Source organism: Thamnophis sirtalis, unplaced genomic scaffold, assembly GCF_051295495.1.
Source record: "Thamnophis sirtalis isolate CommonGarterSnake01/CBP01778 unplaced genomic scaffold, rThaSir2_p1.2 scaffold_2, whole genome shotgun sequence".
Classification (NCBI taxonomy): Eukaryota; Metazoa; Chordata; class Lepidosauria; order Squamata; family Natricidae; genus Thamnophis; species Thamnophis sirtalis.
The window spans coordinates 3,710,653-3,726,291 of record NW_028261382.1 but is presented as its reverse complement, the minus strand read 5'-3'; the positions used below and the strand labels follow the sequence as shown (position 1 = coordinate 3,726,291).

The window sequence follows — 15,639 nt, the reverse complement described above, 5'->3', positions numbered from 1 at the left end:
GTACTTCGTAAGGAAAAACCATCTTGTCTGAAAACAATCCTTCTCCTTGCTTTCCCCCCTTTTTAAAGTTGTCCACGAAACTAAATGAAAACCAGGGTGGTTGTGTCCTTTGAACAACCTACGCTTTGGCCAGCCCGTCACAATTCCCTAGCAGAACCCTGCAGAACCAGCTGAGGAAGCGTGCTTTAATAAATAAATAAAAAATGAACAGTGGTACAATTTTTCTCCCCCCCCCCCGGCCCGGAAAAGCCAAACCAAAACAGTTTAATTTTAAGAGGGTTCCAGCTAAAAGGAAATATAAACGTCCTTTCGACCCAGCCTTGAGTAGGAGGTGTTCTCGGTAACCATGTTTTTGCACGGAATATTCGTTTTTAACTGAGAAGGAGCAGTAAAAAAAAAAGAAGAAGAAGAAGAACCAAGATCTGAATAAAGAATCTTAAAATTGAAATTGTGGAAAACTCGGAAGGTCCCATCCTGTGAACAAGCAGTCTTTGGCATCAGATTCAGCTCAGCTTACGGGCTCGCGGCAGGCAGGTGGTTTTGGAAAAGGGGCTGCATGAATAACCCCGTGGTCCCCAGCACGCACACAAAGACAAATATCCAGAGGAACAGCCTGTCCACCACCATGGCCACGTACTTCCAGTCCTCAATGACCTGGGAAAACAAACCAATTAAATATCTTTAATAAACCGTCCACGGCGACCTCATCTTTCCCTCCCAACCCAGGTTGTTGTTGTTTTTTTCCAATAGTCTTTTCAGTGGCTTCCTGTTTGCAATTCAAGAATCTTTCTCTCTCTCTCTCTTTCTTTTTCTCTCTCTCTCTCTTTCTTTCTCTTTCTCTCTCTCTTTCTCTCCTCTCTCTTTCTCTCTCTCTTTCACTCTCTCTTCTCTCTCTTTCTCCCTCTTTCACTCTCTCTCTTCTCTTTCTCTCTTTCTCTCCTCTCTTTCTCTCTCTTTCTCTCCTCTCTCTCCTCACTCATTCTCTTTCTTTCTTTCCCCTCCTCTCTTTCTCTCTCTTTCACTCTCTCTCTTTCACTCTCTCTTCCGCTCTCTCTCTCTCTTTCACCTTCTCTCTCTTTTTCTCTCATACAGTATCTCTCTCTCTCTCTCTCACACACACACACACACACACAGACAGACAAACGGAAGCTGAAAGCTAAAAATTGGGTAGAAACAAATGCATCAAATACAAACACTCAGGGTGGGGGCTTGTGGAGGGAAAGAGAATAGAAAAAAGAAAAACCTACCGTAATACCCACAACCCCTCAAAAATAATAATAATAATAATACCGGTAATTGCAGAATTTTGTATTTCAGTTAAAAAAAACAAAAACGATGCTTGGCATTTTCTTCCTGCAGAAACATTTGTCAACATTTTACAGGGAGAGATGTATTTTAAAAAAAAAAAAAAAAGTTGACAAGATAATAATGCAGCTATTATCACTAGCAAGTAGGAAGCTGCGGTTTTCAAGCCTTTTATTCTCCTCAAGCAAGCTGAACTAATTGGGTTTCTTCCCCCAATGAGTGTTAATTAGGCATAACTTAAAAAAACTAAGGAGAAATTTCCCGACAGTGAGAGCAATTAAGAAAATGTCAAGTGCTCCATCACTGGAGGCTTTTAAGAAGAGACTGGACAGCCAAATTTGTCCAGAATGAGACAGGGTCTCCTGCTTGAGCAGAGGGTTGGACTAGAAGACCTCCAAGGTCCCTTCCAACCCTGTTATTCTATGTTCCAAGAATAAGCCACCTCTGCCTCCCAAGAGGGCATGTTTGACAAGAATTCAGAAGAGCTGAGAGTTTGATTTACTACAACATTTTGTCAGAGATGCCCCTTGCAGTCATCTCCATGGTCATCTCATCCCTCAAGACAAACGAGCGTGTCCTTATTTCTCTTCTGCGCGAGAGAACAAATGTCTCAAGCTCCAGGGAGAAAGGACATTCTAGGAGGAATTCCAGAGGGGATGGAGTGCTTTGTGTCACTTACGCTCTCGTTGTTGTCCTCGCTCCTCATGTGGTCCGCTATGAAGCTGACGCCCTCAATGGCTTCTTGAACCTCGGGAGAAAACTTCACGGAGGAGGATCGTAACCTCAGGTCTTGATGGCTGCTGACATGATCAGGGTTGTCTGTTAGTTTCACGTTGTATCTTTGGCCTGCTGCCGAATTCACAAAGTAAGTACAATCTTTGTAGGTGTTGGAGAGATCAGAAGGCAAAGACTCCGCTTTGTTCTTCTTGCGGTTGGCCAACCGTTGGCTGGCCGACTGGTTGTGTGGTCTCCTCATGAAGAGGAAGCTTGGCAGCCTCTGAAGAAACACCACCTTGACCCATGGAGGCATCGCATGAGTGCTGGGAGACCTGTGGTGGACATTCAGCACACAGACGCTGGTCACGATCGAGAAGGTCACCAACACCATGGTGAACATCAGATACTTCCCAATCAGTGGGACATCCAGAGAAGTTGGAGGGACGATTTTGGAGATCAGGAGCAGGAAAACAGTCAAAGCCAGCAGGACAGAGATGCACAACGTAATCTTCTCTCCACAGTCCGACGGCAGGTAGAACACCAAGATGGCCAAGGATGTGATCAAGACGCATGGTATGATGAGGTTGATGGTGTAAAAAAGAGGTTTCCTCTTGATGATGAAATCGTACGTCACGTCCACGTAGTTTGGGTCTAAAGGGTTTTCCGTCCTTCGTCCCGGCAGGGCCACAATGTCCCACTCCCCGCTGGGTGTGAAGTCATCCATACTGGCCGAGCCGGTTTTCAAAATCATATCGATTTCAGAGTGGTCGTAAGTCCAGGAGCGGAACTTGAGGGTGCAATTCTGTTGGTCGAAGGGAAAATGCTTGACTTCGATCTTGCAGGCACTTTTGTAAATGGCCGGCGGCATCCACAACATGCTTCCGTTGTGCTGAACAATCGCGTTTGTGTAGACGGAGACTTCGTAGGTGCCGTCCGCACTAACGAAACCCAAAAGCAAAAGCATAAAAAAGGGGGGAAAAATACGATTCTTAGTTATTTATTTAACAAACAGATGTGCTGCCACAACAATCCATATTGACTCGACGCCACAGGATACATCAATGCTCTCCAACTTTGGCAACTTTTAAGACTTGTGGACTTCAACTCCCAGAATTCCCCAAGCTGGTCATCCTCAGCCAGGCTGGGGAATTCTGGGAGTTGAAATCCACAAGTCTTAAAAGTTGCCAAAGTTAGACTATATCATAGGGACCCGGTGGCTCAGTGGCTAAGACGCTGAGCTTGTCAATCAGAAAGGCCGGCAGTTCGGCGGTTCGAATCCCTAGCGCTGCATAAGGGAGTGAGCTCCCATTACTTGTCCCAGCTTCTGCCAACCTAGCAGTTCAAAAGCACGTAAAAAATGCAAGTAGAAAAATAGGGACCACCGTTGGTGGGAAGATAACAGCGTTCCGTACACCTTTGGTGTTTTGTCATGCCAGCCACATGACCACAAAGACATCTTCAGACAGCGCTGGCTCTTTGGCTTTGAAACGGAGATGAGCACCGCCCCCTAGAGTCAGGAACGACTAGCACCTATGTGCGAGGGGAACCTTTACCTTTACTTTAGCCTGTATCATGGATGTTAATACACGTTTACAGCTGGTGTCAACCTTTTGATGCTATGGATGCCCTCCCGAGGGGAACATTCACTTATAATTAAGTAAGTAAAACAATTTAGGGCTGAAAACTTTCTCCCAGACCAACAATTCTGCAAGTATATTCCATTAGGAAGCCAAAAAAAACCCACCTAGTTTGGTCCTAAAAATGACTGTCTTGAGCGTTGATTATAAACAGCATCCTTTTTCAATTTTAATCTCTCATAGCATCAAGCGGGAGAGATGCCCTAGACACAATCTTATCGTATAAAGAGACTCCGACTTACTTATTGTACAGCACAATGTCCGGGAGCCACACTTTCTTAGCCGGAATCCTGAGTTTGTTGATGCCTTCGTATTCTGAGGGTTCCCAGGCCAAGCGATAATCGGTCCATTCCTTTAAAAGCAGCGCATAACAACGTTTTCAGTGACTGCCCCTTGCTTTGCACAAAATTCAGGAAGGGTCTGGTTGCACCTTCCAATAAGTTAGGTTAGGTTAGGTTAAGTTTATTTATAGGCCGCCCTTTTCCCTGAGGGGACTCAGGGCGGCTTACAACTTATATAGGAAGGGGAAACATACAAAGACATATAGGACAATACATAATTAAAAGAGTAAAGCAACATTCATTCAACATTCGGGCGGGGATGGAATATAATCTTTATCCCCAGGCCTGACGGGATAGCCAGGTCTTGAGGGCTGTGCGGAAGGTCTGGAGGGTGGTGAGGGTACGGATCTCCACGGGGAGATCGTTCCAAAGGGTCGGAGCTGCTACTGAAAAGGCTCTCCTCCGCGTAGTTGCCAGTCGACACTGACTGGCAGATGGAACTCGGAGGAGGCCCAATCTATGCGATCTAATGGGTCGTGAGGAGGTAATTGGCAGGAGGCGGTCTCTCAAGTACCTAGATCCACTACCATGAAGTTCACGGAAGACATCAGCTTTCGGGAGCCGCAGCCCCCTTTCCATCCAATGCTGCATGCAGCATGACTGATGTGGGATTTAAGGACAGGGTTAAACGCCTGGCCCTCCTGTCGTTAAATTCCATATCACTCGAGGCGTTTCATGGATGGATTGAGTCACGGCGCTTGGCGGAAGCTGAAGCCTTACATTAAATTGTCATGTTTAAAAGGTCCTATCAGAGGCGTTCTTTCTAGATTATCCCAGCTTTTGCTAACCATTTGGAGCTGAGGGGGGGGAGGTTTGTGAGTTGGGGGTGCTGGTTTGTTTTAATCATACCTACATTATAAAACATAAAGTTATATTTGGCAAAAGCTGACTCTTGATTAAAAAAAATGAATTAGAATTAGGGAATCAAGCTATTCTCCAGGGCACCTGAGGATAGAACAAGAAGCAATGGGTGGAAACTACTCAACTTAGAACTAAAGAGAAATTTCCTGACAGTTAGAACAATTAATCAGTGAAACAACTTGTCTCCAGAAGTTGTGAATGCTCCAACACTGGAAGTTTTTAAGAAGATGTTGGATAACCATCTGTCTGAAGTGGTGTAGGGTTTCCTGCCTAGAATTAATCAGTGGAACAGCTTGCCTCCAGAAGTTGTGAATGCCCCAACACTGGAAGTCTTTAAGGAGATGTTGGATAGCCATTTGTCTGGAACAGTATAGGGTTTCCTGCCTAGGCAGGGGGTTGGACTAGAAGACCTCCAAGGTCCCTTCCAACTATGTTATTCTATTCTAGATACAGGGTCGCAGAACTTCCCTGCTCTCATCTAGTATTCGCATGTGGGATTGTCCACCACCAGAAAAAAGGGGAAAAAAGGTCCACCACCATTTCCAGCTTGGAGGGTCTGATTCTGGCATTTGTTGAAACTCTTGGGAGTGAAATTTCAGATCTAGGGATTCGTCAAAGAGATGAATTTGTAGCCAGAAGGTATTGTTGTGGCCCGCCAGCAGCTAGCAAAGCTGGTGGCAGACTCGGACAGTGAGGAGGTTGGGGAGGAACATGGGCCAGTCCTGGAGTCTGGGGGAGGCTCGGATAGGGCTCTGTGTCAGAGGCAGAGAGGGGGCCAGGGCCGTCTGACAGTTATTAGCTGCCTTTGGAGTCAGATATCAGTGGGGCAGAAGAACAGCTGGAGCCTGTTCCTGATGTGTGCATGAGCAGAGCTGCCAGGAAAACAGCTAAGGAACAATGGCCGACTTGGGAGTAAAGGAACAGGTAGATGGTGAATGGCCCCTCCCAGAAGAAATAAAGAGGAGTAAAAGGGGAGTTTGCAGGAGACAATTAGTCCAATTCATGAGGGTGAAGATCTGTTCCTGATTTCTTGCCAAGGAATTGCTGCTACAGCATGGCATTTGGAAGATATCGGCCTGGCAGCTCTCCAAGCCTGATAAAGGTCTGTAGTTGTGAAATCTCTTGATAAAATGTTGGCCGGGACTTCGCTGGAGAGGATCTCCCTTTAACCTAATTAAAAGAGGTTTTATCGGGACAAGGAGGAGTCGGCTTCATGATCTTGGGAAGCCCAGGTCAGAACAGATATACAGTTCAGAGTTCTGAACAATATTGGAGGTACACATAGACATTTACCTGGTTTAGCCAAACATTGGTGGTCATGATTTGTTCCCGTTCATTCTGAAGGAAAAAAAGAGACAGAGATCACACTATCATCCTGGGTTCTGAAGACCGAAGCTCACCAGACATGTAAGCATGTATGTGCATAACACACAAAAGCTTTGAAAGCTCTTTTACAGATATATTTAAATATGCAGAACTAAAAATTGCAAGGAGTATCCTCTGGAATTTAAAAGCAGTACAGCAAATTGACAAACAGAGGAAAGTGGGGACTTAGCAACCATTTTATTGACCTGTCCGTCCTTTCGTTTAAAGGTAAAGGTTCCCCTCGCACACATGTGCTAGTCATTCCCGAATCTAGGGGGTGCCGCTCATCTCCCTTTCAAAGCTGAAGAGCCAGCGCTGTCCGAGGACGTCTCTGTGGTCATGTGGCCGGCATGACTCAACGCCGAAGGCGCACGGAACGCTGTTCCCTTCCCACCGAAGGTGGTTCCTATTTTTCTACTTGCATTTTTTACATGCTTTCCAACTGCTGGGTTGGCAGAAGCTGGGACAAGTCACGGGAGCTCACTCCGTTACGCGGCGCTAGGGATTCGAACTGCCGATCTTTCTGATCCACAAGCTCAACATCCTAGCTGCTGAGTCCCCATCAACTTCAATTACTTGAAATGGATGCTTTTGTTTGTTTTATTATAGAAAAAATTGTGTACACACACAAACACACACACAATCACACTGATCTATGACTGTAATAAACTCCTGCTACTATGACTTCACAGCGTGAAAGCAGAGAGGGTCCTCCACACCTACCACGTTGATAAGCTGGGACAGAATAACCTGCAATTGTATCACAACTAACTGGGAAGAGTTGAAGGCTGGGCGGATTAAGTTGTTGTAGCGTGAAGAGTTGAGGAGATGGTTCATTAACTTCTCTTCAGCGTCAGCCGTCTCACTTCCTGTAAAGTAGGAAAGAAGGAACTGGGTCACAGGAGGAAGGCAGAATCCTGCCCTTGATAAACCCACCAACCTGGGAAGAGATAGTAACCTCCCACCCAGGAGAGTCCAACAGAAAGAGGAAACCAGCTGAGAACGTGACTATCTCCTGAAGTAGTAACTCATTCTTTGCTTCTCCTTAGAATTAGAAATGTGTTCCAGAACACCAGTAGGTGTGTTGTTTCCTTTCCAGGTTAGCATCAAAACTATGCAACTTAGTTACAGAATATCAGGGTTAGAAGGGACCTTGGAGGTCCTCTAGTCCAACCCCATGCGCAGGCAGGAGAGGGACCCTGTACCATTCTGGATGGCTGCCCAATCTCTCTCTCTTGTGCGTGTTTTTTTCCAGTTTGGCCTTGATCTGTCGTGTGTCCACAGCCCATTCTGGCTTATATCCATGGCTAATGGCTCCATCCATCATATAGACTCTACTAAGGGTTCGTTCCGGCTGGCACCACTGTTGGTTTTCTCGCGTACAGGTTTCGCACTCTGCAGGCATGCGCAGTGCGATTAAAATCGTTCCGCGCATGCGCAGAACTGAAAAGCAAGATGGCGGCGCCGAACGGTTCAGGGGCATGGCAGGCCTGGGTCGGTGCTGGTTGCAAGAACACAGCCCGCCAAACCACTAGCGGTTCGGCCGAACCAGTCCAAACTGGTAGGAACCCACCGCTGGGCTCTGCTCATTGGGATTGATAGACTTGAGGGCAAGCGATGGTTTCTGTCAGAAATGCACCTTAAAAGGCCTAGGAAAGTTTAGTTGGAAAGTTGATTTGGAAATCTCTTTGAAGACTTTTGTTACCCCTCTGTCCACTTAAAAGGGCTCCAAATTCATGAGCCGAGGTGACGCAGTGGTTAGGGTGCTGTACTGCAAGACACTTCAGCTGACTGTTATCTGCAGTTCGGCGGTTCAAATCTCACCGGCTCAGGGTTGACTCAGCCTTCCATCCTTCCGAGGTGGGTAAAATGAGGACCCAGACTGTGGGGGCGATATGCTGACTCTGTAAACTGCTTAGAGAGGGCTGAAAGCCCTATGAAGCAGTATATAAGTCTAACTGCTATTGCTATTGCTATGAGCTCAGATCCTAAGCAGGCAATGGCCCATCCTATTCTAGCATCTGGGGCAACTTTGCCCTTAGTTTTGTGGCTATGATCCACCAGATGTCAGCAGATGGTCTGCGCAAATCCATTTGTGAGGCTCGTGTTTCTGTGTGCCGAAAGCCGATCCTTCTGTGTTTTCAAAAACTCATCCTCTTCCCATCAATTTCTGAGAATCATTGGTCCTAACCGAATCAAATACTGGGCACACGATGCGTTAAACTGTCAGTTTCCCAACACTCTCAGCGTTTTTACGTGTTATTCCTCGAGGCCAGTTTTCTCGCAGTAAAAAAAAGAGAGAAGGCAATAAAATTATCTTATCTTACTGCTTTTCCCCCTCTTCTTGTTGCCGTGTCCAGTTCAGTTTTTCATCTTGTTTGTTAAATTATTTTACATTGGACCAAGAGTGTGTGCTGTCTGTGAAAGCTCTGGAGAAACCAAGTGGTTGGTTTAAAAGAGAGGGGGGAGGGGGAGAGAGAGAAAGTAGGAGAGAGGGAGGGAGAGAAAGAAGGAGAGAGGGAGAGAAAGAGGGAGGGAAAAGGGGGAGAGGAATGGAAGAAGAGGAATGCAAGGGGTTGGTTTAAAAAGAAAGAGGGAGAGAGAAGGAGAGAGGGAGGGAGAGAAAGAGGGAGGGAAGAAGAAGGAGAGGAATAGAAGGATAGGAATTCAAGGGGCTGTTTTAAAAAAGAGAGAAGGAGAGAGAGGGAGGGAGGGAGAGAAAGAGGGAGGGAGGGGGAGAGGAATAGAAGGAGAGGAATTCAAGGGGCTGTTTTAAAAAAGAGAAGGAGAGAGAGGGAGAGAGAGAGAAGGAGAGAGGGAGGGAGAGAAAGAGGGAGGGAAGAAGGGGAAGAGGAATGGAAGGAGAGGAATTCAAGGGTCTGTTTTAAAAAAGAGAGGGAGAGAGAAGGAGAGAGGGAGGGAGAGAAAGAGGGAGGGAAGAAGAGGGAGAGGAACGGAAGGAAAGGAATCCAAGGGGCTGGTTTAAAAAGAAAGGGAAAGAGGGAGGGAGAGAGACAGAGAGAGAAAGAGAGAGGGAGGGAGGGGGAGAGGAATAGAAGGAGAGGAATCCAAGGGGCTGGTTTAAAAAAGAGAGGGGGGAGAGGAGGAGAGGGAGGGAGGGAGAGAGAAGGAGAGAGGGAGGGAGAGAAAGACGGAGGGAAGAAGGGGGAGAGGAATGGAAGGAGAGGAATTCAAGGGGCTGTTTTAAAAAAGAGAGAGAGAGAAGGAGAGAGGGAGGGAGAGAAAGAGGGAGGGAAGAAGAGGGAGAGGAACGGAAGGAAAGGAATCCAAGGGGCTGGTTTAAAAAGAGAGGGAAAGAGGGAGGGAGAGAGACAGAGGGAGAGAGAGAAAGAGAGAGGGAGGGAGGGGGAGAGGAATAGAAGGAGAGGAATTCAAGGGGCTATTTTAAAAAAGAGAGAGGGAGGGAGGGAGGGAGAGAAAGACGGAGGGAAGAAGGGTGAGAGGAATGGAATCCAAGAGGCTGTTTTAAAAAAGAGGGAAGGAGAGAGGGGAGCGGAAGGAGAGGAATCCAACTATGAGTGATTTAGTAAACCAGCCACCAAATGATTGGGGGGGGGCAACTTATGCACCGTGACTCCAACAGCTGGTTTATTCTCTGCAGCAGTCCCCACAGCCAACGGGCTTCTCTAATAATTCAAGGGATGGGGGGGGGGAGAAAGTCACGCGTTAGAGAGAGAGAGAGAGCACTTGAAAGCGAGCTCCACTTTGGAAATAGGATTGATTTCCTTGCAGGGGTAGCTGGCAAAGGAAGTTGCAGAGTCTTGCAATATCGCTCCAGCACTCCAAGGGAGCCCATTCTTCTCCCTCTCCTCCGGGGCTGGTTAATGCCAGGTGCCTGCAGACCCGTCAAGACGGATTGCATCACTCTCCCTCAAGCCGGGAAGCCACGGGGATGGGCTCGGAACACAAACCCCATCGTCCCCGGGGCAGCAAACGCCCCGTCGGCTGGAAGTGATGGGAGCTGTAGTCCCAAACATACCTGGAAGCCTCCCAGTGGGAGAAGGCCGGTTTATCTCAGAAATCTAGAAACTCACAAATACTTTTTGCGCCGATTCTGCATTCTGTCCACAAATCTATCTTGAAATTTCCGTCGACTTGCACAATTGGGGAGGGGGGGGACCGAAACATTCAGTTTAATTTTGGACATTTTGGATTCTTTCCAGTCCCCCGACTTTCTTTCCCCTTTCTAAGCAGCTTCTCTCCGAAACACCGTTTTGGAGACATCCTGCACACCCTTTGGAGTGTTTTTCAGCTACTCCTAATAAAAATATTGCCTACTGAACAGATTCTGGAATTTTGCCTTGAAGAACGGACATAGTAACTAGCGGCTGTCTGTCTTTTCTATTCCCACCCCGTCCCAGAAGCCTGGGTATCTTTTCAGTTTTTCTAACCCCAGTAAGTAAAAGAAAAAAAAAAAGGTTGAAAATATGGTATAGGCATAGTTTTCTCCTCCTGTTATTGAGAATGCGAACCGTTCTGACGCCTGAAAATCCTCTGGAATATGTGACTTGCTCCTGACACCAAAGCAAATTCGACACTCTCGAATTTGCACTGTAGGCCTACAGCAAAAAATGCAGCATTGGAAACGAGTAAGTTCGAAGAGAGAGAAAAAAGATCCCGGGAATCATCCATAGAGGTTTTTAAGAAGAAGTCGTTTATCTGAAATAGTTATAGGTTCTCCTGCTTGAGCAGGGGGCTGGACTAGAAGACCTCCAAGATCCCTTCCAGCTCTGTTCTGATGATTCTGAATCCCGCCTTAACATAACCAAAGAGAGAGAAGGGGTGGGGGGGACTTCAATCCCAAAGGTAGATTTTGAAACCTGGCCTCTGACCTTGCTCCTTCCACCCATTCCTCTTGAAATCCTTCTCGTGGACCTCCCCCCCCCCCAAAAAAATGGCCAGGGTGTCAGAAACCTTGGGAAATGGGATTAACCACAGTAGTAAAAAATCCCTTGTGAAAACCAGAGCAATAGACCTTAATGAAGCCCCCCATTCCCCCTTCAGCCTACTTGGGATGGTTTTCAGATAACGGTTATGAAATCACATTCCCCGACTAATCAGTCTTTATTTCCCGGATACGCTGCCAATAACCAGCCTCCGGGATAGTATCAGAAGGAGGCATATATAGCGAAGGCAGAGTATTTATGCCTGGGTGGCTCTTCCCGTGCCCGCCTGCCTTTTTTTTAAACCACTTTTTAAAGCATCGGTGGAAAGTCCAAAGGAAGGGCAAGCAGAATTCACACACCCCTCCCCAGTAAACCTCCAAGTGGACCAAAAAAAACCCACCCCAATTCTCTTCCAACATTAAGCAACCCGTCCTGAATATATATTCTTTTGATCAAAAGAAACATCTGCACCCAAAAACCCATTTGGGATTTTTAAGGGTGGCCGCAGACCGATCTTGCTTGAAACCCCCAAAGATGTCACCGCAACACCCAACTTCCTTCAACTTTCTTGCTAAAACACTACACACCCTTCCCAATCCCTTTCTCCCCCCCAGGAATAATTTCCCTAGCAAGTTAGAGACTTTAAAAAAAAAAACAAAAATGAGGATGAGGAAGGTATGCTTCTCTTGCTTAAAAAAAATAAAAATAAAGTCTGCTTCCCAGCTGCAAATAGAAGGAGAAAGGCTACTCACCGTTCATCGCAAAGGAAATCACAGCCAAGACAAAAAAAGGCTTGGGGTTCCTCATGGCAGTGAAGAAAACCCCCCGCCCAACACCCCCCAGAGTTAAAACACCCTTGATTCCAAAACAACTGCAGTTGCGGGGAGGAGGAGGAGGAGAAGGAGAAGAAGAAGAGAAGAGGAGTTGTGAAGGCAGGACAGGCATGAAGGAATCAAAGCGAAACAGAGCTTGGGAAGCAGCTTGGAGCTGCAAAGGGGGCTGTGTGTAGGACCCAGCAGGCCTTCCAAGAAAGGGGCGGTGCTTCCTCTGGGGAGCCCCTCCCTCTTTGCAGCTGTTTTAAAGACGAGGGCCGTGGGGAAGGAACACCAGTCTGGATCGATCCAGGATCGAGGGACACTCTCTTTATAAGGGGGCACCTGCCCCAGCGTGGCAACATTTCCCAGGGACTCACACAGGCATGTAAAAGGGCTATCTGGCTGCACTAGAGCCACAATATAGATTTTGCAATACTGATAGAGCTGGTGGGGGTGGGGGTGGGTGCAATTCACATTTTGCAATTCCGACAGAGGAGGGAAGGATGGTGGCAGGACAGCTTGCCGGATGAGCAAAGCCGGAGGGAGATCTTCCTCGGAAAAGCATCGGCTAAAATGTCAAGAGTTCTGCTGCTAATCTATCCATTGCTGTTGTTGTTAGTTGCGAAGTTGTGTCCGACCCATCAGGACCCCATGGACAACTTTCCTCCAGGCCTTCCTGTCCTCTCCCATCCTCTGGTGTCCATTTAAACTCACTGCTTCGGTGACTCCATCCAGCCACCTCCTTCTCTGTCGTCCCCTTCTTCTTCTTCTGCCCTCCATCGTTCCCAGCATGAGGCTCTTCTCCAGGGAGTCCTTCTTCCTTCTCATTAGGTGGCCAAAGTACTTGAGTTTCCTCTTCAGGATCTGGCCAGGGTTGATAATCTCTAGGACTGACCGGTTTAGTCATTCTTTATCTAAATCAATCTATCTACCTATTTATCTACCTACATATATATCTATGATGTTGTTAGTTGCAAAGACGTGTCCAACCCATCACGACCCCATGGACCACGTTCCTCCAAGCCTTCCTGTCCTCTACCTTCCTCTGGAGTCCATTTAAGCTCATGCGGACTGCTTCAGTGACTCCATCCATCCACCTCTTTCTCTGTCGTCCCATTCTTCTTCTGCCCTCCATCGTTCCCAGCATGAGGCTCTTCTCCAGGGAGTCCTTCCTTCTCATCAGGTGGCCAAAGTCTTTGAGTTTCCTCTTCAGGATCTGGCCTTCTAAAGTGCAGTCAGGGTTGATCTCCTCTAGGACTGACCGGTTTAGTCTGTCTTTAACTAAATCAATTTATCTACCTATTTATCTACCTACATATTTTTCTAGGTTGTTGTTAGTTGCGAAGTCGTGTCCGACCTATCTGAACCCCATGGACCACGTTCCTCCAGGCCTTCCTGTCCTCTACCATCCTCTGAAGTCCATTGAAGCGTCTCCTTCTCTGTCGTCCCCTTCTTCTTCTTTTGCTCTCAATCTCTCCCAGTATGAGGCTCTTCTCCAGTGAGTCCTTCCTTCTCATTAGATGGGCCAAAGTATGTATCCAACATCTTCTTAAAAACTTCCAGTGTTGGAACATTCACAACATCTGGAGGCAAGCTGATTAATTGTTGTAACTGTCGAAATTTCTCCTCAGTTCTATCAATCTCATGGAACAGAAGTTGCCTTCAAAAGTTGTGGGAGCTTCACCACTGGAAGCTTTCAAAATGAGATTTGACTGCCATTTGTCAGAAATAGTGTAGTGAAATAGTGTAGGGTCTCCTGCTTGATTGTGTATGTGTGTGTGTTGGATTGGATGACCTATAAGGTCCCTTCCAACTCTGTTAATATGTTAACTTCTGTTAACTTCCAGTTTTCAACCACATTATAAAAAAGATGTTGAGACTCTAGAAAGAGTGCAGAGAAGAGCAACAAGGATGATGAGGGGACTGGAGGCTCAAACATATGAAGAACAGTTGCAGGAACTGGGTATGTCTAGTTTAATGAAAAAAAGGACTAGGGGAGACATGATAACAGTCTTCCAATATTTGAGGGGCTGCCACAGAGAGGAGGGGGGGTCAAGCTATTTTCCAAAGCACCGGAAGGCCAGACAAGGAATAATGGATGGAAAGTGACCAAGGAGAGATTCAACCTGGAAATAAGGAACACATTTTCTGACAGTGAGAACAATCCACCCATGGAACAGAAGTTGCCTTCGGAAGTTGTGGGAGCTTCATCACTAGAGGCTTTCATGAAGAGACTGGGCTGCCATCTCTCATAAATGGTGTAGGGTCTCCTGCTTGGGCGGGGGGGGGGGTTGGACTAGATGGACCTTCCAACTGTTAATCTAATCTAATCCAAAAATGGTTCCGGGCATCTCAGCCAAATTTAGCCGAGTGTTTCCTGCCATCCTTTAAGATGAAGCTCCTTGCTGCAGACCCAGCCATGGCATCCTCCTTTCTTAGTCTGGATCTGGATCCCTCCTTGGACTTTTGCCTATAACTAGTTCAGCAGAAGATTCTTTTTTATTTTTCTGCTTAGAGCACTCTGGATCTCGGCCCATTTCCGATGCTCTGGGTTTTGGCACTGCAGTCAAATCCAGTGGGAGGGGGCGGGACACTTTCCGTGGTCTGGAGATCAAGGGCACGGCACCCTACAGGATCCTTCCCTTCCCATAAGTGCAGAGAGGGAATATGGGAAACAGCCTGAGGCAGTAAGAACTGTAGCCTTCCGCCAGGATCCACAGCCCCCAAAGTAACCCTACCTTATGGGATGGATGCATTAATGCAGTTTTCCTATAAAAATGTCTTTCATACACTGCCCGGCTCTGTATTTTCAGAATACACAATGGGTAAGAAACATAGGTAAAGTTAAAGGTTCCCCTCGCACATATGTGTTACTCGTTCCCGACTCTAGGGGGCGGTGCTCATCTCTGTTTCAAAGCCGAAGAGCCGGCGCTATCCGAAGACGTCTCCGTGGTCATGTGGCTGGCATGATTCAACGCCGAAGGTGCATGGAACGCTGTTCCCTTCCCATCAAAGGTGGTTCCTATTTTTCTACTTGCATTTTTTTTACGTGCTTTCGAACTGCTAGGTTGGCAGAAGCTGGGACAAGTCACGGGAGCTCGCTCCGTTACACGGCGCTAGGGATTCGAACCGCTGAACTGACAACTTTTCTGATCGACAAGCTCAGCATCTTAGCCACTGAGTCACCACGTCCCTTTTATGAGAAACATAAGGGGTGGGGGAGACTTTTGGGATGAACCCCCTTTGAATGGTGTTGGGAGTAGGAATGGATTTCCAGGGAAAGAAATTGCAGACTACGGGAACCAGGAGCATCACTCAGGTGACCCTGAGGACACAGATAAGCCTGCACCTCCAAGTGCTTTAATGACCCTCTAAAAGTATGCAAATGACCAGCTATCTGCAAGGAGTATCAATCCTTCCCTTCCCCACCCTCCAGTCAGAACTGAAGAAGCTTCTTCGATAAGAAGTGAAATATCTTCAAGAAATTCCAGTTGCCTCCTGAAAATAGCACCTTAGGGACTATCATGACCTGGATGTGACTGAGAATCTCTTCAGATTATAACGGGGGGGAAAAGTTGTTTTCCACACACAACAACTGGGGTGCAACTTTTCATCCTCACAATGCTACGGGAAATATCTTCTGACCTTCCACTGGACAACTGACCGATTCAGAGAGCAGGACACATAAATA

General features: G+C 47.1%; 1 protein-coding gene across 1 annotated transcript; it reads right to left on the bottom strand.

The window, feature by feature from the left end:
* Nucleotides 1–312: 312 nt before the first annotated feature.
* CHRNB4 (cholinergic receptor nicotinic beta 4 subunit) lies at nucleotides 313–12,069 on the bottom strand. Its single transcript, XM_087704032.1, has 6 exons — nucleotides 11,886–12,069; nucleotides 6,950–7,095; nucleotides 6,155–6,199; nucleotides 3,902–4,011; nucleotides 1,985–2,960; nucleotides 313–654 (listed from the first exon to the last, which is right to left on the bottom strand). The coding sequence occupies exons 1-6, from the start codon at nucleotides 11,938–11,940 to the stop codon at nucleotides 514–516; spliced, it is 1,473 nt and encodes a 490-aa protein (XP_087560158.1). The 5' UTR covers nucleotides 11,941–12,069; the 3' UTR covers nucleotides 313–513.
* Between the last annotated feature and the right edge of the window lie 3,570 nt (nucleotides 12,070–15,639).

What these genes read in the sequence shown, in the direction of transcription:
- CHRNB4 (XM_087704032.1), bottom strand. Translation starts at nt 11,940, where the DNA reads ATGAGGAACCCCAAGCCTTTTTTTGTCTTGGCTGTGATTTCCTTTGCG. An exon ending in GATTTCCTTTGCGATGAACG is followed by an intron (nt 7,096 to 11,885) that starts GTGAGTAGCCTT and finishes CCTACTTTACAG; the next exon opens with GAAGTGAGACGGCTGACGCT. An exon ending in GCGAGGACAACAACGAGAGC is followed by an intron (nt 655 to 1,984) that starts GTAAGTGACACA and finishes TTGTTTTCCCAG; the next exon opens with GTCATTGAGGACTGGAAGTA.